General features: G+C 32.3%; 6 protein-coding genes across 9 annotated transcripts in view; 4 read left to right on the top strand and 2 right to left on the bottom strand.

Moving 5' to 3' along the window:
* Positions 1–26,442, bottom strand: part of LOC125058687 (tumor necrosis factor ligand superfamily member 13-like) — a 76,817-nt gene that overhangs the window by 36,941 nt on the left and 13,434 nt on the right. The window lies entirely within an intron of this gene.
* LOC125058682 lies at positions 1,064–4,329 on the top strand. The gene has a single exon (XM_047662805.1). The coding sequence runs from the start codon at positions 1,803–1,805 to the stop codon at positions 4,110–4,112; it is 2,310 nt and encodes a 769-aa protein (XP_047518761.1). The 5' UTR covers positions 1,064–1,802; the 3' UTR covers positions 4,113–4,329.
* LOC125058700 lies at positions 4,979–8,957 on the top strand. Its single transcript, XM_047662841.1, has 2 exons — positions 4,979–5,693; positions 6,194–8,957. Exon 2 carries the CDS (start codon positions 7,028–7,030, stop codon positions 8,171–8,173), a length of 1,146 nt encoding a protein of 381 aa, XP_047518797.1. The 5' UTR covers positions 4,979–5,693; positions 6,194–7,027; the 3' UTR covers positions 8,174–8,957.
* Positions 12,402–15,454, top strand: LOC125058680. Its single transcript, XM_047662803.1, has 2 exons — positions 12,402–12,747; positions 13,192–15,454. The coding sequence occupies exons 1-2, from the start codon at positions 12,552–12,554 to the stop codon at positions 15,426–15,428; spliced, it is 2,433 nt and encodes an 810-aa protein (XP_047518759.1). The 5' UTR covers positions 12,402–12,551; the 3' UTR covers positions 15,429–15,454.
* On the top strand, positions 21,637–24,944 carry LOC125058711 (transmembrane emp24 domain-containing protein 3-like). The gene is given in 5 exon segments (XM_047662853.1): positions 21,637–22,075; positions 23,750–23,826; positions 23,828–23,862; positions 24,172–24,299; positions 24,527–24,944. Coding segments are annotated over 5 exon segments (621 nt in total). The 5' UTR covers positions 21,637–21,919; the 3' UTR covers positions 24,752–24,944.
* LOC125058708 (protein YIPF5-like) lies at positions 25,036–26,291 on the bottom strand. Its single transcript, XM_047662848.1, has 2 exons — positions 26,010–26,291; positions 25,036–25,927 (listed from the first exon to the last, which is right to left on the bottom strand). Exons 1-2 carry the CDS (start codon positions 26,116–26,118, stop codon positions 25,245–25,247), a joined length of 792 nt encoding a protein of 263 aa, XP_047518804.1. The 5' UTR covers positions 26,119–26,291; the 3' UTR covers positions 25,036–25,244.

The following is a 26,442-nucleotide window of genomic DNA, read 5'->3' on the forward strand; positions in this document are numbered from 1 at the left end:
ATTTCAAGTGATCAACGTTAATTTTAAATGTTGGAAACAACATTGCCATAACTTATTTAATGAAGCAATCAAAAGATAGTTATTGCTGCTGACTACACTTTAACCCTAAACATATTTGGATTTGTTTCATTAATAAATAATTGTTTTTAAAGTACATACTTGGATTTGGATTTTTGAGTCTAAATATAGGTTTGCTCAAGATTTTTTTTATTCATAGTACTGAATCAAATAATGTGCGAAATTACTAAGCCTTGTTACCATAAAACTTTTAATAATATTTGGCTTAGTTATAATATTATCAAACATGATTTTAAGATACTTTACTTAGAAATACAAAGATATCCCATATATAAGTTTTTGTGTGTTTTATGCAAGTTTTTTTTATTATTTACCTTAACTTTACAATCATTAAATTGCTATGCAATATTATTGTGTCAGTACAGTGACCTACCACATTTCCCTATTTACAATTTTAACAGATAATCATTGTATTACAGCCATCAGTGGTAGTTGTCAAGAATGAGGAAGAAAATGACCAATTATTGAAATGTTAAGAAGAGATATTAAACCGAGACCACTAATCTATTTTGAATGCAGTTTGGACAACTATGATTTTTATATGAAAAATTGTATTACCGTGTTTAAGATAATTGTGTACTTCATAATAATTTTTTTTGTATCTAATAATATTATATTAATAAAATGATTAATTAAATCTACCACTTATTTAATGACTGCCTATAGAAAACATAGTAACCGAGTTAAATACATAGCTAAGCCGAAATGAAAAATATATAAGCCATGTTACTTTATAGGTGAATAAAAGAACAACATAATAATTTAAACATTTAATTTAATGATTATAGTAAACTTTTAACACACTACAAAATAACTTTCAGTAAAACAAACTTAAGTATAATAAAAACTAATTAAAACCCAGCCTCACATAGAGCTAATCAATAACATCTACTTTATTTTGTAGACAAATATATTTATTTTAATATATTTCCTAATTAGTTTGTAAAAAGTAATAGTTATGAACGATAAATTTAAAAAAGCTTAATAAGTACTTAAACCATCATGTATGTAATGATGGTATTTCATACTTGTGTAAAGCAGAATAATGTTTTTATCCAAAACCTTAATGTTATAGGGTAAACTTCCAGTCATTGGACGCTACCAGGCATTGGACAGAACACAATAAAATCTTAAAAATTAAGGTTGCTCTAAAAATGGCAACATTGGAATTAATTTCTTTCTAAACTCTGCTTTTTGACAATACTCAATAGTTCAAAACATTTTTAATAGATGTCAGTAGTAGTTAATTTTTGTTTACTTTTGTTGGCGTCCTAACAGTCGGCGGTGTTTCTAGAGAAAAATAAAGAATTCGGTAAGTTTATCAACAAAGTTTATAGCAGTTAATTTTCTTTTCGTTAATCCCATATGCTTAGCCGTTTACACAGTAAAGCATTATCGTATTTACCATAGAATTTATAGGAATTGGTGACCTTAAAACATAATTTTTAGGTTATAATGTACTGTCCAACGATTCAAATTTTTTAATGTTAAAATCTAATTAATGGACAGGTGTTCAATAACTGTGTTTTTGAAATTGAAATAAATTTAAGCTATTATAGACTCTCCTACCTTTATTTTTAAGCAAAAGCAACTATTTTTTATATTATTGCTTATAGACATTTTCTACTAGTCTTTGGACAGGGTGTCCAACGACTAATATTAATGTGTCCAATAACTTGATGGCTGCAGGTAATCTTGGATAGCGGTGTTGAGAAGATAAAAAAATGCCTAAGGGGAAAAAGAAAGACTATGATCCTACTACTTTAAATCTAGCACTTAATGAAATAAGAGAAACTGGTAAAATTCGAGAAATAGCGCGAAAATACAATATTCCCAAGTCCACCTTACATTTCAAACTCAAAAACCCAACCCATAGAACATCATTTGGTCCACCTCCCGTTCTGACTGAAGAAGAGGAGCGTACTTTAGAGGTTTGGATAAAGGAAGTTATGAAGAAAGGATTCCCTTTAAAAACTGATGACTTAAAACAAAGTGTTTTCAAGTTTTTGACCGAAAATCCACGACCCAATAAGTTTATAAATAATTATCCTGGAGATGGATGGGTAAGAGGATTTTTAAGACGACATCCAGCGATCGTATTCCGTACCAGTGAAGGCGTAACACAATCTAGTGCATGTGTTTCTGAATCTGATATCAGGAAATGGTTCTCTGAAATTCATGACTACTTGTCGCAAAACAACCTGTTAAATATTTTTAATGAGCCATCTAGGATCTATAATGGCGACGAAAGTGGATTCCAATTATGTCCAAGAACGGGTAAAGTGCTAGCAGAGAAAGGAACCCAAAATGTATATAAAGTTGATCAAGGTAATGCTAAGGAGTCAGTAACAGTAATGTTCACTTTTTCCGCTGATGGTACCGCGTGTCCACCTATGGTTGTTTACAACTATCAAAGAATACCTCAAAAAATTGCGGACGGAGTTCCCAAAGAATGGGGAATTGGTAGAAGTGAAAATGGATGGATGACATCCGAACTATTCTTCGAATACATAGCAAACATATTTCACCCTCACCTGATTGCCAAAGGCGTGCAATTTCCTGTCATATATTTTTTAGATGGTCATAAAACTCATCTTACTTATGGTGTAAGTAAGCTGTGCAAAGAGTTGGGAATCGAAGTAATAGCATTGTATCCTAATGCTACTAGAATCCTGCAACCGGCCGACGTAGCCGTATTTAGGCCAGTTAAGGCTGCTTGGAAAGACGCTGTAAAGTTATGGCATTTAGAAAACAACGGCGAACCAATTACAAAAGTGAATTTTGCATGTGTTCTGGAACTAGCATTACAAAAGTCTATAAAACCAGATACTCTCATTAATGGGTTTCGTTGTTGTGGTTTAGTACCATTCGATCCTACCGCAGTAGACTATTCGAAGTGCCTCGGTGGAATAAACAACAATAATAATTCAGGTACAGATGTTCTGTCTGTTCAGCAACAACCTGAAACAAATTCTTCAAATGTTATTACTTTGGCGAAATTTAAAGAATTGGTTGGACCATCTATTATGTCAAAATTGTATGCTTATGATAATAACCCTGTAGATGACGAAAACGTGAATATTTTGTACCGTCTCTACTCAGTATTTGACGTTTACTGCTCTCAGTCATCATCCGCACAAAATAATTTAACCAGCCGTGCAGAAAATATACCTTTGGAGAATATAGATTCGCCTTTGACCATTCAGCCCATTGAAGAAATAGAAATGAATAACGAAAGTCGATGTGATAAAGATATGACACAGAAGCAAATATTTGGTGCACCTGGAAATAACGAAGTAAATGTCTTACAGTGTATATTTTCTAAGAATGATGATTTGAATGACGATCTTCTTATATCCGATGTTGTTCCTGAAAGTTCAGAAAACATGACTCCAGCCAAACAAATTATTAATTCTAATATTATTTCTTTAAGCTCAGGACAAGTGAATGTTCACCAACTAGAGACTAGCCCTGCTTTCAAAGTTGTTTCAAACAGCCTTTTGGGAAATTTTTTGACTTTGCCAAAAACACCCGAAAGGAAAGGTAAAAGAAACACCGTGAGAATGCCATTTGCAATAACGTCTGCCAAATATAGAGCAATGTTTAAAGAACAAATGTCGAAAAAAGAATTAGAAACAAAAGCAAAGGAGGAAAAAAAGAAGAAAAAGGAAGAAACTAAACTACAAAAAGAAAAGGAAAAGATAGAGAAAACAAAAAGGAATGTTAACAAAAACTCTCAAGCTGTTTCAACAAATGCGTGCAAGGTATGCTGTAAGTCGACTAAGACATCAAATCGGGTGGTATGTGATATGTGTTCGGCGATATTCCACGTAAAATGTATACCAGCTAAGCATCAACAGCATGTCCCCGAAGATTTAAGAATTGATCTTTTTATATGCCATGTTTGCTATAAAGAAGATAATAATGACGACACTCTTGATCTCAGCTCTGAAAGGAATAGCGAAGATAGTGGTGATGATGCACAAAAATTATATGATATGATTGTCGAACATAAGAAAAAAAAATGTTATTAAGTCTGAGAAGGGATTGTTTTATTTTCAAGTAAATTTTATAATTTCATTTTATTTTATGTTTAAAGCTTTAAATACACATATAGAAGTATACCTAAGAGTTGGTAAGACTGAATAACATAAGTTTTGTTACCAAATGTGATTAACAAATTAATTCTAAGATATAAAAATGTATGTTCTAATTGATTATTTTGTAATACATATAATTACGAACAGTTTATACTTTATTTATTTCCTTTAAAAGCAGATATCATTGACTATTTTGGTTTTTAAAAAGTTTATTACAGTGCTGTCCATTAACTAGTTGATGCTGTCCAACATTAAAAATTCTGTCCAATGACTATATATTTTATAGCTTTTTTTTTAACAGGATTTTTTTCGCGTGTTTGATCTTAAATGCTGTTTTTAAGAATGTATTACACAAAGTTACTTATTAAACTAATAAAATAACAATAATATTAGCAGATATTTTAGTAAATGTGTTCATAAACTATTTAAAACCTTGAAATGCTCGCTAATTGTCCAATGACTGGTAATTTACCCTATCAATATATTTTATAAAAATATAGGAACCGAAATTGTACCTACTGTGTTATCATTTATTATAAATTGAAGTAAGATAAGTAGTCCAAATTCAATAATTTGAAAATGTCTGCACTATTGTGTCTTTTTATATCCAGGGGCCTTGTCGTATGATACAAATGTAATATTCTTCTTCTTCAAAGGCACAATGTATTTTTCTTTCAGGAATTTTGAACATTTGGGGATCTCTGAAATTATTGAGATTTATAATTTTAGTATAGTAGAAAAATACAAATATATTACAAAATTTACCTATCTTAACTTATTTATCGTTTTCTGTTCGACTTATCTCTGCTGGAGACAAGACATGATCAAGACTGCATCGAAAAATTGGTTCTAGGATAAAAATGATATTTTTAATGCTAAAATAATCAAAATGTACATTTAAGTGAGATGCGATGTCAAATGGTATGTATCAGAATACCAAATACCAACAATTTTGGAGCGTAAGTGTAGCAGTGCCAAATTTTAGTTCCAAATGTGAACAATCTCATTTGAGCGGCGCTTTTGTCGCGGTTATTGTTTATCAGAATACCAAATTGTAACATGACACCGAAACGAACGATTTGACAGCAAAAATCAGCGCTGCGAGTGTGTGAAGCGAGTTACAGAATCGCAGGGCTGAGCTCGTTTGCTAATGCGATTTTAGCCAAACACATGGAATCGTACTGAACAACAAAGTATGTTGTTGTTTCTTTCCGCCGTGTTGATTGAGCTAATGTAAGGAAGGGATAGCACACACCGGCGCGTTCGCCGACAAGGGTTATTGTTTTTTTACTTTTTAAATCAGTATGATCATTGATCTTATACGTCACTAAGCGAAGCGAGTTTTTGTTTTTGTGTTGGAATGATCGGAAATTAATGGAATGTGTTAATTCTATAGTGATATTAAATAGACTAGCAGTGTTTTTAAGATGAAGAGACTGAGGGCGGCCCGGTTAAATGCCATTATGGATAATATAGGAGAAATAATTCATCCAGAACTGGAAAAATGTCCCCAAGGTAAGTACCTACTTATTGTTTTGTGGCCAGCTGCTTCCCTACTAAGCTAACATAATATTGGAGTAATTATACAAGTTTTCTTTGCACGTATGGTTAATACATACCTAAGCAGTCTAAAAAATATTTGACTCCTACTGACAGCTGTTCATATGAACGTATTTTTGGGAGATATTATACATATTGATTGCTATTTATATATATTTTTGCATGCATCTTTATAGTAACGAAATTGAAGTATTGCTTCTTTAGTATCCGTTTCTTTATTTTGATTAGGTACGTCTAGCAGGCGTATCACGATACATAAACCCTTCCCGGGCAGAACTTTATTACAATGCAATAAGTGTGAATTCTCAATAAAAATTTAAGGTTGCCTACCTAGTTGATTTTTGGTTTCAAACCGTATTCGTTGTCGTTAAGTAAAACGAAAATAATTTAGTCCTTAGTAATTTAGTCCTCAGTGGGCATCAGCAAGTATTTACATTTTAGTTAATTAATTTCAGGATTGCCGAACAAACATTACTCCGACGATGACGAATTTGAAATTGCTGTTGACTTCTCGCCGGACGTGTCAGAGTATATACCAAGTCCAGATCAACACAGACTTAGCAGGAGTCCATCAAGTTTTGGCGGAGACTCTGATTATTTAACAGCAGCTATTGAGAATATTACAAGAACGCCTTCGACTGTTTCTAATGTCTCCTCCGTATTAAAACAAATCGACTTCGTCGCATCACCTTCAATCATATATGAAGCTGCTAAGTTGACGGGCACACCTACATCTTTAACAAACACAAATACTACTGCGTCACCGGTTTCTGCCAAACCACGCGATATTAATAGCAGAAAAAAACAAAACGTTGTTTGAATCCTATTTTCAACAAAAGATCTTCTTCACATATTCTGGATAATGATATACAGTCTTCCATCGAAAATGAAGATTTCACAGACCTCGTTGTTTTGGACACAACTCTACAGCCTGAAAACAATTCAGATTCTATATTGACAGTCATTACAACTACTTTAGATGATGGTGATAATACCATAACAGCTATCTGCCAAAGTCCCGATATAAACTCAACGCCTGAAACTTCTGCCGCAAGTTTAGACGAAGTTTCATCATCATTTTCTACTAATAAGCAGAAATTGTTGACAAGAAAACGGATTCGGAGTGAACAAGAACATCAAGATGTAAAGAGTAAGAAATTGAAGAATTCGGGAGAAAGCTATATGGGATGCAGATCTAAAAAAATATACGAAAAAAAAAGATTACAAGAGGATGTAAATGCGCAAAAAAATGTGAAGAAAAATTTACATTGAGCCAGAGAGAAGACATTATGCAGCAGTATTATAGATTAGGAGATCATGAGCGGCAATGGCAATTTATTGTTAGTTACACGACAGTTGAGAAGGTCAAAAGAAACAAGTTAGATCGAAAGAATAATCGCACCCAAACCGTCAAATACTATTTTGATTTACAGAAAGAGAAAGTTCAAGTATGTAGGACCTTTTTTGCAAGCACTTTGTGTATTTCAAATCAGATAATTCATACCGCATTGGAAAAAAATAACAATAGCGAAGGATTACAAGATCTACGAGGACTACATCAGAACAGACCGCGCAAAATGCGCAATGATACAGAAGAAAGCATAGTCGATCACACTAACTTATTCCCAGCAGTGGAAGCTCATTATGTGCGCAAAGAAACGAACAAAAAATATGTTTCAGAACAACTTAACATATCTAAAATGTATCGCCTATACAAGACCTGGTTCATACAAGAAAGTTTTGATTTTCCGATGGCTACAAAACGGCAGTATCAGACAATTTTTAATACCAGATTTAATTATTCTTTCTATAAGCCCAAAAAGGATCAGTGCTCTAAATGCGCTCTTTACCGCCAAGCTGATAACGCTACTCAAGAAACCTTGCAAGAAAAGTACGATCAACATCAGCGAAATAAAGAAAGAGTTCGACAGATAAAGAAAGAAGAAAAAGAATCTTGCAATCGATTGCAAACTACAATAGCTATATTTGATTTGCAAAAAGTGTTGAATAAACCTCAATCTGCTGTTGGAGTATTCCACTACAAGAGAAAGTATCCTATTTACAATTTCACAATATTTGACGCCACTCAACGCAAAGGTTATTGCTACGTTTGGCATGCGCAGATTGCAAAAAGAGGAGCAATAGAAATAGGTAGTTGTTTATGGCAATTTCTTAATACAAAAAAACAGAGAGGCATTAAAAACTTGTCATTTTATTCTGATGGTTGCGCAGGACAGAATAAAAACAGATTCATATTCGCTCTGTACATGTTTGCTGCCATAAAGCTTCAAATTAATATCACTCACAGATTTTTTGAGACTGGTCATGGCCAGAGTGAGGGCGATTCGATGCATTCTACTATAGAACGTGAGCTGAAAAACCAAGTTGTGTATAGTCCAGATCAAATGTACGTAATAATTAATGTAATAATGTAATAATTACCAATGCCAAAGTAAATGGCGAGAAATATATTATTAAAGAAATGTTACAAAGTGACTTCTACGACATTAAAGAATTACTCGAGGACAAACACTGGGGTAAAGATGATAAAGGGAAGAAGATAAAGTGGTCTAAAATAATGGAAATCAATGTAACCAGTTCAGAACCATCCATCTTGCGGTTTAAATATGATTTTGACGCTGAGTATTCTAAGCTCAACATTGAACGCCAACAGAGATCCAAACGGAGTGCTAGACATGCTTCCAATACACCTAATATTAATAACAGTCCTGAATTAAAAATTGTATACACCGAGACTCTGCCAATACGTAAAGCCCTACATTCTGATCTCATAAGTCTTTGTAAATCAAATGACATACCAAGCTACTGTCATGGTTTCTATGAATCTCTTAAATTTAATGATGAGGCAGAAGCACCAACCGATAACTGTGCTGATGAAGACTATTTTTTTTAAATATTGAGTAACTAATAAGAAGACTTTTTTAAATGATAATATACTTTTGGATAGAAATTACTTAGATTTCGCTTATATTTTATTTGGAATATTAGGTTTCGTGATTTTGAATGTTTACTCGAAGATGCCACTTAATTATGAAGATTTGAGTATGGAGATAGATAGATTAATTATAGACTGATTTATTTTAGAGTGACTTTATGTTATGTTTGTTTGCTTATGTTTTGTTTTCTTGAAAAGTATTATTTTTGTCATCCTCTTTGTTGGCTTTAAATGTTGGTCCCAAAATAAATAACAGTTGATTATAATTAAGTAGTTTAATTTAAATACCCAGAAAAAACGTCTAATTTACTCATATCGTAAATTCATTATGTGAATAATAACAAGAATAAGATGATAATATTACATTACCGACATTGCTGGAGAGTTCGTATATCGTAGAATAACATGACAGGACTATATTACAATATTCGTATGAATGAAGTTTAAATGAGAAAAAAAAGATAAGTGCATGTTAGCAACACATGTTATTGTTAAATTTAGTCTATTCTTTTATTTCCTAAATATCTCAAGTTCAGTGGAATCTTTCAAAATTTCAACTTAGTATAGAGATAACACTAAAAATTAGCTATCATTTAAGCTAACTCCCAAGTTCCTATACCTAGGTCCCAAAAGAAGTAATCTTATTAAAACGGTTTTTTAATTTTCCTGTAAAGTTGTGATTTTGCATTTATCATTTTATTCTCCGGAGCCGGCGAATTGTAAAGATTAAAGAGTACCAAACAAACTATATTTGCAACCAACAATTATAGTTGTATGTAGCCTGGAATATGTATAAAAGTCGAGTAACAATTAAATAGCAATTTTATTCTGATACACGTGAGACTGTTAAAATGACAATTTCTAAATATCAAACTTATTTGGACGTAGTTTCTGAAAAACGTTCCAACCCACAATCAGGTCAAAATAGAGTAATGGCCGATTTACACGTATTAAGTTGACTAAAAATTTACTAAATATTAACTTAATTTTAAGTAACTTAACCCGTGTAAACAGTTAATTTAGTAAGAAGTTGCAAGTTAAAATTTAGTTGCAACTAAACAAGGTAGAATAGAATTTTGTCTATTTTTCGGTTAAGTTGGTGGGCGTGGCTAATCACTTGACACGTTTGGACAGGCAAAATTTAGTTAAATTTAAGTAAAAAGCATAAGCTGGCGGAGTCATTGCAAAGCTATGCTTTTGCTTTCGGCGCTGGAAGCTCAAAAACATATCCAAAACTATTTGTCCGATATGCGTATACAACAATTAATGAACAGTAGTAGAACCCCTTCCCCAATGAATAATAGTAGCCGTTTTACTCCTTCGCCTTCTACAAATACGTATTACGTTGAGTCCCCAGAACCTTCACAATCATGTATTGGAGCATACAATACAGTAAATCCCCAATCAGGAAGAGAAAATCCTATAATATTTTGTTCTGTGGTCGTCCATCTTGAGCGAATAAATGTGTTTAACTAATTATTTAGTATTTTTACGTGTAAACGGTTACTTAAAATTAAGTCACTTGAAATTTAGTTAAAATTTAGTTAAGACTTGGCAACTTAATACGTGTAAATCAGCCTTTAGCAATGCCAAACAAGTCACGTGACCCCTATTTACTAGCTCACAAAATTTGGTAGCTCTTCTACCACTCTAAGCATAATTGCAGCATGTGCTGCCCAACCCACATGTATGGAGAGTCCAAATAATTATATAGCTAAAAGAGTCCAAGCTGTGTGGAACAATTCGAATACCTATAGGTTTAAACAATAAACAAATTTCTAAAATGCGATCCAAGCAGCCTGAAACATTTTTTTATTAAATAAATCTCATTCATATTAGTATGACGAGTGTTTCCCTAAAACATACCAAGCCTCCTGAAATGTTTTCGTTTAAAAATCTGCGTGAGCTTTATTAGTAAATCTTTATTTCACTAAAACGTTCCACGCTTCTTGACACGTTTTTGATTAAAAATATACTCGATCGTGTTAATAAATCTATATTTCACTAAAACGTTCCACGCTTCTTGACACGTTTTTGTTTAAAAATCTAATCGACCGTGTTAATAAATCTAAATTTCACTAAAACGTTCCACGCTCCTTAAAACGTTTTTGTTTAAAAATCTGCTTGGCCTTACTAATACAATTTATGTTTCATAAAAACGTTCCAAGCCTTTTGGAACATTTTGTTTAAAAATAATATAAAACATTCTTTAAAGTAAAGATATTTCATTATATCGAACCAAGTAGTTTGAAACGTTTTTTATTTTAAATAAATGTAACTAATCTCAGAAAAAGTTATATTACTTAAAATGATTCAAGTCATATGAAATGTTTTCAATAAATAAAATATACTATATGTCAAACAAATATTCAATTCATTAAAATACGATGTTAGGTATAAAGTCGGAAACACACTTACGTGTCGTGGCGTGTCGTGACGCGCCAGAAGCATATTGGTTTCATACATTTAATATTATTAGACAGAACGTGTTGCGACACGACACAACATGCAAATATGACGACACGTAAGTGTGTTTCCGACTTAATTCAACGAACACACGTTGACGGTTGAATAATTATTCTTGCGCTCACTGTTAGAAAGTTAATGCTTGTGAATTAATTGAGAGTTTAATATTGTGAGTTTATTAATTGAAAATGAATCGAAGAGATATTATATTAAAAAGGGCTCTTGGTATAAATGACATTGATAAGATATCTCCAAGTTTTAATGGTAAGTTAATTATGTTTTTAATTTAACCTAAAAAGTTTGAATCTGACTTTGTTTAGTAAGAGATGGTGTTAATTAATTTAATCTTTTTGATTTTTATAAGAATATACAGCTACGACAGGTACTGCTTCTACTGAACTGTTAATAAAGGAAATAAATCCTGCTTTACAAAACCGGCTAACAAAACAGGAAGAAAAAAAATCTTCTGAAGGTGTGGTATCCCAATTAAGTTATCATGATTTATTGAAATTGAAATTCTGACATTATTACATAAGGGTGAAATTAACAATAGGCATGGGTAAAATAAATTTCGGTTTGCAGTTATTTTTGCATGGTGGTGGTGTTGATAACAGATTTTATAAGTGATCTTTGTTACACATTAACAATAAATTTAGTTCGCAAAGCAAGGTTTGGTCGATAAATTAATAATTTATTTCAGTGTAGAACAAACTTCACCACAAAACCATCAAATATACATAGTTATTAGAGATAAAAAAACGATGTTACCATCCACCAACCAAAATATAATTTCATCTAATGTACCTTTGTAGTATATGTAGTAAGTATACCTACTTTATACTTATTTCTTTCAGATGTGACCAATAACAAAAATATACCAGCCCTACAATTAGCCTTACCTTCAAATAGTACTTCCGTACAATGTCAAGATATAAATCTCTCCAACACAGATAATACAGTGATAGCAAGTGTAGAAAGTAAGAACTGCTCCCCGTAATTTTTAACAATAAAAAGAATACAGAATTTGATACTATTTGTCTAAGACCCGATTTCACCAACTAAATATTCTCTTTTTCTCTTATTAGTCGTTAAGGCGCACTTGCGCTAAGCTAGTTTAACACATTCAACCCAGAGTTAGTACTACTTTTGTTTACATTAACTCTGGGTTAAATGTTGACCTATCTTGGCGCAAGTAGGCCTTAATTTCAAAAGACGTAAGACGTACTAGAAAGTACTAGAGTTTTAAGGGTCAGTTAATAGACGTCTCTCAGTACGGCATCTTTGAAAGTTATAAAAATGTTGTTTTAATTTTACATTTTTTCATATTTTTTACCTGGGTAGGTACTTATTTGAACTTCGACCTATCTGGTCGTAGCAGGTGAGTTAAATGCATGTATTTCATTTTTTCAGGTTGCATTTCCCTAGATCCTCCTTCTTATTCGCCAATCACACCTCGAAACACTCATAATATAGATATAATAAGTAAACAGAGTGATTGGTTTAATCATTCTGTGGCATCACCAGATCCCTATTTACAGAATCGACCTGAAGGGATTGCACAGGATTATTTTGAAAATGGGTTTCAAAGTTAGTCATCCGTTTCTATTAAATTGCTTACTTTCTTAATTTGTAATACTGGTGTCAGAGTTTTTACAAGTCGCCCTTCTGGCCTCTGACATGACTAGTTGCAATCTAGCAACCGGGACCAACGGCTTAACGTACCTTTCGAAGCACGACCAGACTGAAACAAGTAACACAACGACTTCCTGTCTACCAACCCAAAGATTCTGGGTTCGAAGCCCGGTACGGACAAATGTTTGTGTGATGAACATAGCTTTATTTCTCCCAAGTCATGGATGTTTATATATTCTATGTATTTTATAGATCTGTCTGTAAAATACATCTGATCTGTCTTCGTAACACAAGCCTTGCTATGCCTACTTTGGGCTAGGTAAAATGTTCCCTAGCCATTTCAATAAATTAACATATTACGTGATATAAAACTGCTACATAAAACTGTATTTTTTAAAGGACTTGAAGATTCTCCAGTAAGGTCAATGTCACCAGCTACACTAGGTTTATTAAACTCTCTTATGGATGGCAGTGACGATGACGATAGTGTCAAAGATCCGAACTACATAGTTTCTGAGAGTTCTGTTATTTCGGATACCGACAGTGAATCCATTTTATTGCATACACACAACATGGACACATGTAATAATAACTTGAATGAAGATCAGGGGAAAGAAATATGTGAAGAAGAAAGTTCTGTAGCTAACTATAGCAATAATGTAGCAGAAAATTCTGAAGCTAATAATCATAACGGCGAAGCAGAAACCTCTGTAGCTAATAATGGCAACTATGAAGAAGAAAATTCTGAAGCAAATAATGTCAATGATGAAGAAGAAAATACTGAAATAACGCTAAATCGACGGCCAAAACGAGGGCGAAAAAGAAAATTTGTTGAATATACGTTAGCTCAAAGAAAATGTCGTAAATATGCAAATTTGCCGTACCAAGGCAAAAATAAAGAAGTAAGCGCAAAGGTGTTTAAAAGCTACACGTGCGTTTGTAAAAAACAGTGTAATTTGAAAGTGTCTGAAGAAGAAAGAAGAAAAGAATTTTATAAATTCATCACACTGGGGTCGTACGAAGCTCAATTACTATACATTTGCTCAAATGTTTCGGAAACAGGTAAAAAACGGTCGTATGTATCTGAAAATACTCAGGTTAAGAAGAAGCCACGAAACTTCTCCAGGACCTATAAAATTTCAAATATTGTTGTATGCCGTGATATGTTTTTACAAACATTTCAAATAACTTCGCAGAAGATTACTATTTGTTTAAAAAAACAACGCGATGGTTTAAAATTACATGATTGTAGAGGTCGTTTATCTGGAGGGTGGAATAAAACTCCGCAACATAAAATAGATTTTGTGTGTAATATTATAAATGGTTTACCAAAATATGAGTCTCATTATAGAAGGTCTACAAATGGCGATGCCTTATATTTACAAACCGGATTGAATATGCAAAAAATTTATGATTTATACATTAACGAATTTAAAGAAATCCATGGCCACGATAACAAAAACTATGTGTCACTAGCCATTTTTAAAAAGATTTTTCTGGAACGGTTTAACTTACGATTCAAAAATCTTAAGAAAGACACCTGTAATAAATGTGACATGTTTGCAGCAAAAATAAAGATCCCGAATGTTTTGTCAGTAGATGATCGCAACAGATTGCTTTCTGATAAAGAAAAACATTTAAAACAAGCTGAATCTTTACGTTGCTTAATGAATAGCCATATAGAAAAGGCAAAAGTGGATGAGTCATTCGAATGCATCACATTCGACATGGAAAAAACGTTACCACTGCCACGTATACCTACGAACGTGGTGTTTTATAAAAGGCAACTCTGGCTTTATAACTGCGGCGTCCATGTATCCTCTACAAATGAAGGATATTGTTTTATTTGGGTTGAGGGTGAAGCTGGAAGGGGTGCCCAAGAAGTTGGATCTTGTTTGATAAAGTTCATAAAAGAAATAATGCGTCCTAATGTTGAACGCCTTTCATTGTGGAGCGATAGTTGCGGAGGCCAAAACCGAAACATTAAAATGGTGCTCTTACTTAAAGTCATATTAGCCAGCCATCCTACCCTAAAAGTAATTGACCTAAATTTCCTCGAATCTGGTCATACGTTTTTGCCAAATGACACAGATTTCGGTAAAATTGAAAGTCATTTAAAGCAATTTCAAAGACTATACACAGCAGAAGATTATATTAATGTAATTAAGACCTGCACAAAAAAGAATCCGCTAGTGCCAATGAAAATGAAAAGGAATGATTTTGTAAGTACAGAAAAATTAGAAAAAAATATAACGAATCGTAAGATGTTCGTCAATAAAGTAAAAGTAAATTGGCTTAAGACTAAACACATTCAATTAAGAAAAGAAAATGAACACTCATTTTTTATGAAGACCGACGATAATGAGCATTATCAGGAGCTTCATATAGGGAGAAAATACAAAGGTAGCTTGCTTCCTTTGAGCGCGGAACTTCTGGTTCCTCTGTGGCCAGAGGGAAAACCTATAACGCAGGCCAAATTAAATGACCTTAAGTCAATGTTTAATCTTATCCCTGAAGACTGCTTATTATTTTATAAAAACCTGAAGGGCATGGAAGGACCCGACTTTATTGAAGGGTTCTCTGGTGAGGCTGACTACGAATTAGAAGACCAGGACGACGAAGAGCTTTCATCTTAGTTGAATTAAATGTTTTTTTCTATCAATCCTGTTTTATTTTTACACAACTGGCCAAAATAAGGAGTGTCTTGTTATTTTCTTTGTCATTAATGTTGTTTGGCACGTTTTTAATAAATAAAAAATTTAAATGTGTCCTGAAAATTGCATTAAATCGAAAACGTTCCAAAGCAGTGTTTTTCTAAATATTAATAAAAGTATTAATATTGGAAGCCCTAAATAGGGCTAAATTAAAACTGTATTATATTATGTCTAAAATACAAAAGTAACAGTAGTAAAAATAATATGATTCGGAAAGAAATACTAACTTGAACTTTATTCTCTGTAATCTTAGAATAATTTTCTGGTGAATTTGACTTAATTTTTGAAGACCAGGATGAAGAAGAATTTTTGTCTTAGTAAGAATGAATACGTTTTTCTCTTAATCTTGTTTTATATTAACATAATTGCCCAAAATGAGGATGTATTGTTATTTTCTTTGTCACGAATGTTGCTTGGAACGTTTTTTATAAATTAAAATTTGAAATGTGACATCAAAATAGCAATAAATCGAAAACGTTCCACAGCAGTGTTTTTATAAATATTAAAAAAACTATTGATATTAGAAGTCTCAAATTGGGCCAAATTTAAACTTTACCATAACATGCACAACATGCAAAAAGATCAGAAATCAAAATTATATATTTCATAAGGAAATACTGAATTGAACTTTATTCTCAATTATCTCAAAATGGTATGTGTGTGGGATGGAATGTTTTTCAGAAACTACGTCCATTTAATATGATTAAATATCCTTAACAATCGTAGCACAGCGCCATCTAGTGGCAACTTGCAAACTTACCTAAAGAAACGAATGCTTTCGTTTAGCCATAGCTAAGGTATTCGATCAAAGTTCATCTGATTTCCAATAGAGGGCATCTTTATTTTTTGAATAAGCAAAACTTTACTCTCAAGCCACGAATTATTGTTGCACTTATAGTATGAATGGGAATGGAACGCTCTTTCTTGAAGCCCCTAAGTCGTATCGGTTTGGAAATACATATCTACTGGCAGCTGGTTCCACAGAGTGGTAGTGCCTTAAAAAGCGCTGTATTGTGGAACGCCAGGTGTCGAGATGGAGGATGTCAGATGAGAATTTAGCAGTTTGGCCCCTGTTCTGTAAAATATTCACGCGATATACTTAATTAATAAAACTGTACTACACATATAACCTTCACAAATACACAAAAAAGTTTGTATGTTAGTAATGTCTATATTTACTTTTAACAAACAATCTTTACCGAGAATCAAAGTTATTACCTAAATAAAGTTTTAAACAGGCTAAACAATATGTTACATGAAACTTAGCTTAGAAGTTTGCGTTCTTCTAGAATCATTAGTCCTAGAAAACGACGTGTATGTCAGCTATAGATAAATATAAAGACATATTATGGTGAAATCTACCTGACACAATCATGCGCACAGTCCCTCAGCCGGCAGTAACTGCAGCTGCATGATGAGTAACAGGAACTGCTGGACTCGAAGCTTATGGAGTCGAACTGACGACTAAGCTCTCCAGAACTAGGCACCGATTGGGACCGAAGCCATCTGAAAAGTTATTTTTTTTTATAAGTCTTTATCTTGCAATCAGTCAGCTAGACTATGAGCAGATGTGTTGAGAGCTGTTAGGCGTTCAGAGCAAAATCTCCATCGAGACTGCTCCTCTCTTTCAACTAACTTCTAACTTATAACTTATACTGTATTGTACTCCTGACTTGGATGACCCACACGTTCAACATTTTTTTAAATTTATATTTTAGTAATAAATATATTGAGATAACATTTATTTATTTACACTTCGTTACCATAATGTACAAAATCATACATACAAAAAAAAACAAAAAAAGAACATGTAACTATAACTAAAACATTCTAATGATGAAATAAAATTTGAAATAGGTCCAGTAATTTTGTAAATTTATCATATACAAATCTTTCCTCTTTCAAATATTTGTAGACTATGAAAAAACCAAGTGTTTTTAATTGAAATCTATAAAACACATATTTAATACACTAATACATTTAATGAACCATAGTACTTACCTCTCTAGACCACAGAGCTTGATCGGCCTTGGCCAAATCCTCTTTTAGTGAAGATTAAAGTTGTTTCTTTATGCCATAATTCACTGAAAAATATGTGCAATTAAAGGAACAATATTCATTTAATTTAATAGCGGAAATCTCAAATCAAAGCTCAAATAAAGCTCACGAAGTACAGTGAGTTGACTTTGTGTATCCTGTAATTTGTTATAAATATTCAGTTGGGGATACAATATAGCTTATGAAACAATAAGCAATTCAAAATTCTCTCAATAAATTACTATTTTACTATAATTTTAAATAAAAATCTGCTAGTTATATAAAATCCCTTAAATCTAGCACAATAAGAGTTATTTAAAATAACTGTTTCATTAGCAAACATACAAACCATATAACTAATACCATGATAGCTGATGAATATTAACATTATATTTATACAATGTTAGGATAAATTTTTGCTATTACTAAATAATTATCAAGATGTCAACAGATATGTTAGGTTATGTTTTGGCCAACATACAAACCAGGCTTGGCTTCTTGATTAGATCCCTCCATCAAAGCATCTGAGGAGGGTTGTGAAACCTGTTCAGTATGTGTAGCCTCTTCTACAACATCATCACTACAAACAGTAGCATCCTTTGACACCTTATCACCAACCGCCATTTCATTCGACATTGTCAATTCTAATTATATCACAAACCTAGTCTCAGGCCTTGTATAACCACATTACAATCACTACACTACACACCATATCCAGACATTTAGTATATAAATAATCAGAAAATTATTTAAGAATATACGTCAACTTTAATACCGCTAGACAGACGCCACATTTTAACTTTGTTATCTATAATCTATGGTTTAAACTTTATGGTTGCCACAGACTGCTACAAATAATTTAAAATACATCGTAGTCCTGAAGTAGTGAAAAAATACATGTCTGAGGGGAACCTTAAGTTGGCGGGGGGAAATTAATTTTTTGCACTTTTTTTTGGCTCTATCAACTGTTCGTTAACTGTTCTTCATTGTTCTATCAAAATTTTTTTTTGTTCGTTCTTATTTTTATTTTTTTTTTAATTTTAAAAAAATTGACCCTCAATTTGGCACGAACTATAGATATTTTGATTTTTTTTTCTTTTTCTAATAGTTTAGAACTATTCAATAACTAATAGATGATGATGATGATGATTTTGTGGTTGTTGCTGTTATTGTTGTGTTATCTCTTTGAATCGAATTCAAGTAGGCCGCGCATAATTTATGAGAACTATGCGCATTGATACTGCGCATGCGCAATAACATTTAATTAAGATTTATAAAAAAAAGTTAATTATTATTAAATTACAGGATAATGAAAGCCGAACAGTTGTTTATTTTGAACGAACAGTTATTGAATAGTTCTAAACTATTAGAAAAAGAAAAAAAAAATCAAAATATCTATAGTTCGTGCCAAATTGAGGGTCAATTTTTTTAAAATTAAAAAAAATAAAAATAAGAACGAACAAAAAAAAATTTTGATAGAACAATGAAGAACAGTTAACGAACAGTTGATAGAGCCAAAAAAAAGTGCAAAAAAATTAATTTCCCCCCGCCAACTTAAGGTTCCCATGTCTGAGATAGATGAAGTAATAAAATTGCACGGCCATGAAGTTTTAAAACTCCAACCTTATCATAGCACATTGAATCCCATAGAAATTATTTAAGGAATAATGAAGCAAACAGTTTCTGATAAAAATGTTAATAGACCTACAAGTGAAATAAAATTATTAACAGAAGAAGCCTTGAAGAATTGAAAACCATTTCATCAAGCAATATACAATAATAAGGTTTTATGTTGTATAAAATAAAAATAAAATAAAATATGTTTATTATGGAACATAAGATACATGTATCACTTATTCCACGTCATTAAATTTGAAGGCATCCCTACTCATCGGCAAAGAAGACAGAGGGTGTAGGCCGAGAGAAAAAGCCGGCGTAAAAAACTCTCGGTACTCTTTTAAAACAGCAAATCATCAAACAACACTTATTTAAAACAAATATCGCAAATTGATTAGAAGAAGCCTGTCTAGCACTAGTCCCAGACCCTTTTATCAACTAGATAATCGTTGATTTTATAGTAAGCCTTTTTACACAGCTTTTCTTTAATACATTTCTTAAATTTATTGAAAGGCAGTGATAAAAGAGCCTCTGGGATTAAAAGTATCTTTGAAATTATATATAATAAATTACTTCATTAAGTACTCTATACAGGATTATTCAACTAATTAAAGAAGATATTAAAGATTTTGCTGCATATTCAAAGGTTTTGAGTTACGACAGAGTACCAAATAGACAAGTGACGGCTTTGAAGTTTACATAATGTTATTTTAGTGTATATTACAAGACAAGTCATAGTGATGAAAATTATAGGCAAGTAAACACTAAACATTCTTGGAGCAATTATTGAAAATCGGAGAAGTATCCGGTCAATTTGACAAGTTATCCAATTTCCTAGAAACCTACCCACGCCTGCTACTATGCGATCTGTGAAAAAAAGATTACCTGATCATAAAGTGGAAGCTCTTGAGTCGATGCTGAAATAAAGGCCTTTTTGCCTCTTTTCAGGGAAATAGGTGTTTGAAATATTTTTTTACTTAATTAAAATTCGATTCCGAAAAGTTCAGTATCATTTTTCTTTTTAGTAAAAAAAAATTTACTTCATCATGACCAATTCTGAGTTTGTATATTATCTCAATACAAATTTACTAACATAAATATATTGATTTATCGATTTACTGTAATTTCGCTATGGCAATTCGACAGTAAGAATTTTTGAGGTATTCTTACTCAACAAGCTTCCAACTGATTTGTAATTATATGTAAAAGTAATGTTATGTGTAATTTATGTTAATCGTTACATATGTTATCATGGTAAAATTAAAATCATAAAGCAACTCATAGCGTAACGCCGATATCAGCCAGTCAAAGTCTTAAATCGATCTAACGCAAACCAGTCCTGTCCTATATAGAACCCTGTTGAACTGAGGTACAACTAAAGCTGTGTAGTGGAATTCCTATATTTTTTACAGATACAATATAAAGTATCAAAAGTATTTCATCTTCTATTAAAATAATAAATGGTGAACGTTTATCTTATTTATAGATTTAAATAAATATAATAAAATCTAGATTGAAAGTGATTATTGGATGCAAATGCAAAATAAGGTGTATAAATAAATCATATACTCATATACTCTAATAATCATCTTTTATATTATTATACTACATATATTATTGTAGTTTTAGTTAAGGAGCTAAACATTAGAGGGCGTGGCATAATTTTGATTCAAATTTTTGAAGTGAAAACTTCTTTAGCGGCGCTGAGCACTTTTTGTATGGGTAAAAACTTTCAAACTTGCGTCAGGGTCACGTGATGCTGATCGAAAAAGCGTAAGATCGAGGGGAAGGGAGAGGAACTAGTATCTCCCACTCTTTCTACCGTGCCTGAGTGTGCCAGGGTTGCCATCCGTACGAGGTTTCTCGTACAAATACGAGATTTAGAGGTCCTGGTACGAGGTACGAGGTCACATCCATCCTCGTACAAAATTGTACGAGATTCACTGACACAAATTTTAATTTTGATCCGTGGATACAAATTATAATTTTGGAACGCACCTTATATGAAAACTACATACACTGCTGCTTTCTCTGAAAGTTATAAGCATCATAAGCAGCAGTGTACATCGTTTTCCGGCAATCGTTCTCTACCGCTAGGGAATTCCCCCGATATAAACTGCGAAAATTTTAAGATTTTATGTTGGTAGCAATGAGTTTGTATTCACTACATACTCTCTTTCAAAACAAATAAGTTTCTTGTGTTGTGAGTGTGATTGCGTTGCATTGCTTAATAATGAAAAAAAATCAATAATTTGAAAAAAAAAACAAAAATCACTAAATTATTAATAATTTGATTACATTTTTAGATACATTGATTGTGATTTATCTACTACAATAAATACATTAAGTATTCATAATAAGTATGTTAAGTACATAATATGTTTTGTTTCGTATAACATGTATGTTTCGTTTTGTTTTGCTCTCTGTTGCATTGTTTTTTAATGAAAAAATATAGTTCATTTTGATATTATGTCTATCTTTTATTAATAATAACTAATCTTGTTTCACAATAAAAATTTGGTAGTAAATTAATGGTATAATGCATATTTTTTAATGGTTTAATGATGTGTACGAGGTTGTGTTGCCAAAGTACGAGATTTTGGACCATGTCTGTACGAGGACAAGCCATCGACGTCTGGCAACCCTGGAGTGTGCTGCTCTCAGCTAGAGTTATACTAATTCCTGATTATAATCGTAGGGCTATAATCATTATTTTGTATTTTCATGTGCCGTAGAAGTTTTATACTATTAAAGAGAAAATGTTTGCTACGCCTTTGATATATGTCCTTTTACTACTACTAACTGATAGTGTATTTTCAAAGAGTGTTGAACTTACTTTCGAATTACCAGATAGCGCTGAAGAATGTTTTTACCAAGACATAGAAAAGGATATCTCAGCTTCCTTGGAATACCAGGTAAATATTTGGAAATCTGTTAACCATTTCCCTTGTAGTATGCCTTACTTCAATGCCTATTGTAATTGTTTAATATTCTTAACACGTTGAACGCCATGGGGGTCACCGGTGACCTCATCATTCCTCTATCATAGCGCCATGGGGGTCACCGGTGACCTCAAGTTAAAGACATATTCAAACCGTTTTTTCTCGTCGTCTGCCATACCCACTGTTGATTTTAAAGTACTATGTGACCGGCATGGCGCCGTAGAACAATACTTCGCATTGGGACAAATGTACCTAGATAGTACATTGAAAAAATCGAAAGATTTTAAAAAAGAAACAAAAATAAAACTTCGTTCCAAAAATGTTGGATATTTAACTCAATTCAGTCTTTATTTTTTAAACAAAAATTAGCAGAAAGTATGGTGTGTTGTGTTGTGTACCAATATTACTGAAAAATAAAATTTATCTTTAGTAAAACCAGGAAATTGCAAAGTGAAAAAAAGTTCGGAAAATCCACAAGTGCACGCCTTACAACAACCCAACCCTTAGAAATATTAATATTTAGCCTTAATTTTGTCAAATAATACAGTAAAAGTTGATGAGAAAAGATGTCAGAAAGAAAAACAATAACAAAACATGCATACAGGGTTCACAATTATGTCAACCTAAGCCCAAACCGTTTTATGGTCATTTTACGATGATTACGATTTTTTTAAACCGCCAATTTTACGGTTCTCTGCAATGCCGAAGAATAGGCACCTATTTGGTCACTCATATCTACAGACCCTTCGGATTTATTATGATCCAATATGATCTTCGGCTTCCGAATCTGTTTGCCTGTTTACTCTACCACAGCAAATTTGTCGAAAGCAAAAGCACGTCCTTCTTATGACTTATCCTTACATTTTAACACCGTTACTCCGTCTTCATTCTCCACAGCCATTATTTTACCTTTCTACAGTTCTGAATTCTAGAACAGCCTTACCCTCTTGTTTTTTCGCAAAGTGCCAATTAAATGGGTTTGTTTCTCCAATAACCTAGTTCTAAGCTTGTATACCAGTTGTCAGTTGCAAGTAAGTATAACCTAACGTCTTTTTATTTTCGGTATTAGCATCTGTTCGCTATCTGATTCTGAGTGGCAATCATTGTTTCTCAAAGGGTTTGTTGTAAAATAATATGCTTACGCGTTGATTTGTTGCAATTCATTCTGTGTCTAATTCCTCCATAGCTAAGCCAATACCTAAGGATCTCGTACATTATTAACGCAACCTAAGTTAAGTTCGTTATGTAGCGAAAACAAATTTAGTTGGAAACTAATGGAAAGAGCAAAGCAGATGCAATCGTCGTAAGCGCGAGCGCACTAACACTGTCGAAGTGAATAGCGGGTGGCCGGCGGGGTGGGCGGCACGGCGCAGGGTAACGGAAAATGTCTTTTCTGTATTTGTGCGCCATGGGGTGCACCGGTGACCTCAGTTATATATTTGGCTGTAACTATGTAACCCATGGGCAGAATTTAATAAAACTAATTTTCTATACATAATATATTATCATAATAAACAAATTACAGCAAAAAAGTTTTTTTACGATTTTTAGTTTTTTCTATTGGCGTTTAACGTGTTAATGTGGCGTTAAATCATATTCACAAACATCACGATAACCGATTGTATTATACTGTTTTTATCTTTCAAGGTTATAACTGGTGGCCAATATGATGTTGATGTCAAAATAGAAGGTCCTAATAAGCAAATAATTTATCAACAACAAAAGTATTGATTCTCACCAATTTACAGCCCAATATACAGGTTGGTTACAGTTGTTAGTACAGCAAAACTGTACAAAATTAATGTAATTATGTGATCTAATACAAAAAAGAAATATATTAACATAAAGAACACATTAATGTGAATACAAAAAAGTAATTTTCATTAACATGTCATTGACTAGAGAGTAAAATCTGAAATGAGCAGCTTTTACAAACTTAAGGATATAGGTTGAGGAATTATTGGTGATTTCTGATAGCAATGTTGGTGGCCTATAAGTGAATTAAAAAAATAATTATGTTGTTAATTTTAATTCTCTTCTATTAAATACTGAATTTGAAATGTTTTCAGGTGTATATAAGGTGTGTTTCAGTAATGAGTTTAGTACATTTTCCCATAAACTTGTATATATGGAACTTAATGTTGGCCCTGAATTGCCTCTGCCAGGTGTTGGTGACCATGCTACTGTCCTTACACAGGTATTAAAGTTGACGGCCTTGACTTAACTTTCATATTGTATAAATAAGAAATTCAACAACTGATACTAATTACAACATAATATGTATATACTAAATTGAATGATTAATTAGTCCTCTCACTTCAATGCATAAAATTTATTTATTTATTCATTAGATATTTAGTTATGGATTTTTAAATATGATACATTTTTAAAATCTGAACTAATATAATTGTGTCACTCTTTTAGCTTGAGACATCAGCAGAAGAAATCCATTCAGCTCTAAATAGAATAATTGATCATCAAACCCACCATCGATTAAGGGAAGCTCAGGGTCGTAAAAGAGCAGAGGACTTAAATGAAAGAGTATTTTGGTGGTCCATTGGAGAAACACTTGCAATTTTCTGTGTAACATTTGCACAAGTTATGATCTTGAAAAACTTCTTTAGTGATCGACCATCACTATATAAATAATTATTAGTTTAATAGGATATTTAATATATTTCATGTGGTAATTATGTGTACAATAGTTTTATTTTTAAAACCAATGAACTTGATTTAAATAATTTTATGTTATTGTAATATGTCACAAACATACTGCAATGTTATTCATGTTTTGTTATAGAAAGCGCAATTTAAATTGTTTTCATTAAAATTTTAAAACTATGGTTGTTGTGCATTGTTTTGAAAAATCCTTTAACTTTTAGCTGATATAATTGTATACTTTGTGTACTAACCGTAACTGAAATCAAACAACATTTATATATTATGTTTATTATTTCAATTAATAAAATACATTTGTATAAAAACTTTTGAATAATCTTAATTGCCTTAACATCAAGTTTATTTTTAATACATGCTTAATAATTTTATTATATTTCTTATATATTATATAGTGTAATATATGAAAAATATTTTATTACATGTACAAAATTGAACTTGATGTCCTCCCAACAAATTAAAATGTTTAAAACAAAACTAGTAAGGCAAACACTCCATTTACTAATGCACAAGGATATGCAATTAGAGGTCTTTGTTCTGAATCTCCTGACATGGTAACAAACAATCTGCTTGCTGATAATGCTGACCATATAACAGCTATAGCTGATAATGATAAACCTATTCCTCCCTCTAGAGAAATGAAAATTCCTAGCCCTGCTAAAGCAACCATTGGTAACATACAGTATCCTAGAACACTGGCAACACATAAAATAGTAAACACTCCTTCAGAGCGACTCATAAGGGACAACAAAAAGTACATTAATATTACTGACATCATTGACAATCCATATACATAACCAAAATGTGCCTTATTACCAGCAAGGAATAGACAGACTGCCAGCGCTAAGCAGAATGCAATTGGTCCCGCTATATCTGTATCTCGCAACAGAAAGTTTGCATCATCTGCCTTAGATTGTCCATGAAATGGATTTAGAACAGCCAGTGTTTTTTCAAGGTTTCTGTCTGGATATATTTCCAACTCATCAAGCAGTGGTGGCTCGTCAAATTCTGAAGTTGCTGTAACAGCTTCTCCTGGTATTGGGGCAGGCGAAAATAAGCTTGGGTTGTAATATTGATTATTATTAGGTGGATTATTCTGGCCCTGATCATAAGAAAAGTTTTGATGTTCTGGAGCAAATGTCTGAAAATCTACAAAAATATGTTATAATTTTCTCAATTAATGATGTTAATTAAGACGAATCATTTATTATTATTATGAAGGATGTTTTACCTAGATTCTGAGATGCATCGCCAAAAGAATTTGAATTATTGAAAGAATAATTTTGACTATTTTCAGGAGGTTGCCAAGAATAGTCGTTTGTATTTTGAAAGCCAGACATTGTGATTTCCTTGGAATATGTACAAGCGTGAATTCTATGTTACGTTTACAAATAAAATATTAAATGAATGATTAATATGGGAACTTCGATTGCATTTTTTGCAATATTTTGAATTTTCTCTCAAATCTCAATATCGAACGATACTCATCGTCATTCGTCAAGATTCAAGCGTCTACGTCATCTACAATGGCAATTGACATGAAACATCTCGTCAAAGTTACTAAGTTGGTTGTCACTGTACCAATATTTCCAATAAAGATTAAGTCAAAACTATTGCCATAATATTAAAAAAAAATAAAGATTAAAAACGTTGGCTAAGCGGTA

This window comes from Pieris napi, chromosome 18 (genome assembly GCF_905475465.1).
Source record: "Pieris napi chromosome 18, ilPieNapi1.2, whole genome shotgun sequence".
Taxonomy (NCBI): domain Eukaryota; kingdom Metazoa; phylum Arthropoda; class Insecta; order Lepidoptera; family Pieridae; genus Pieris; species Pieris napi.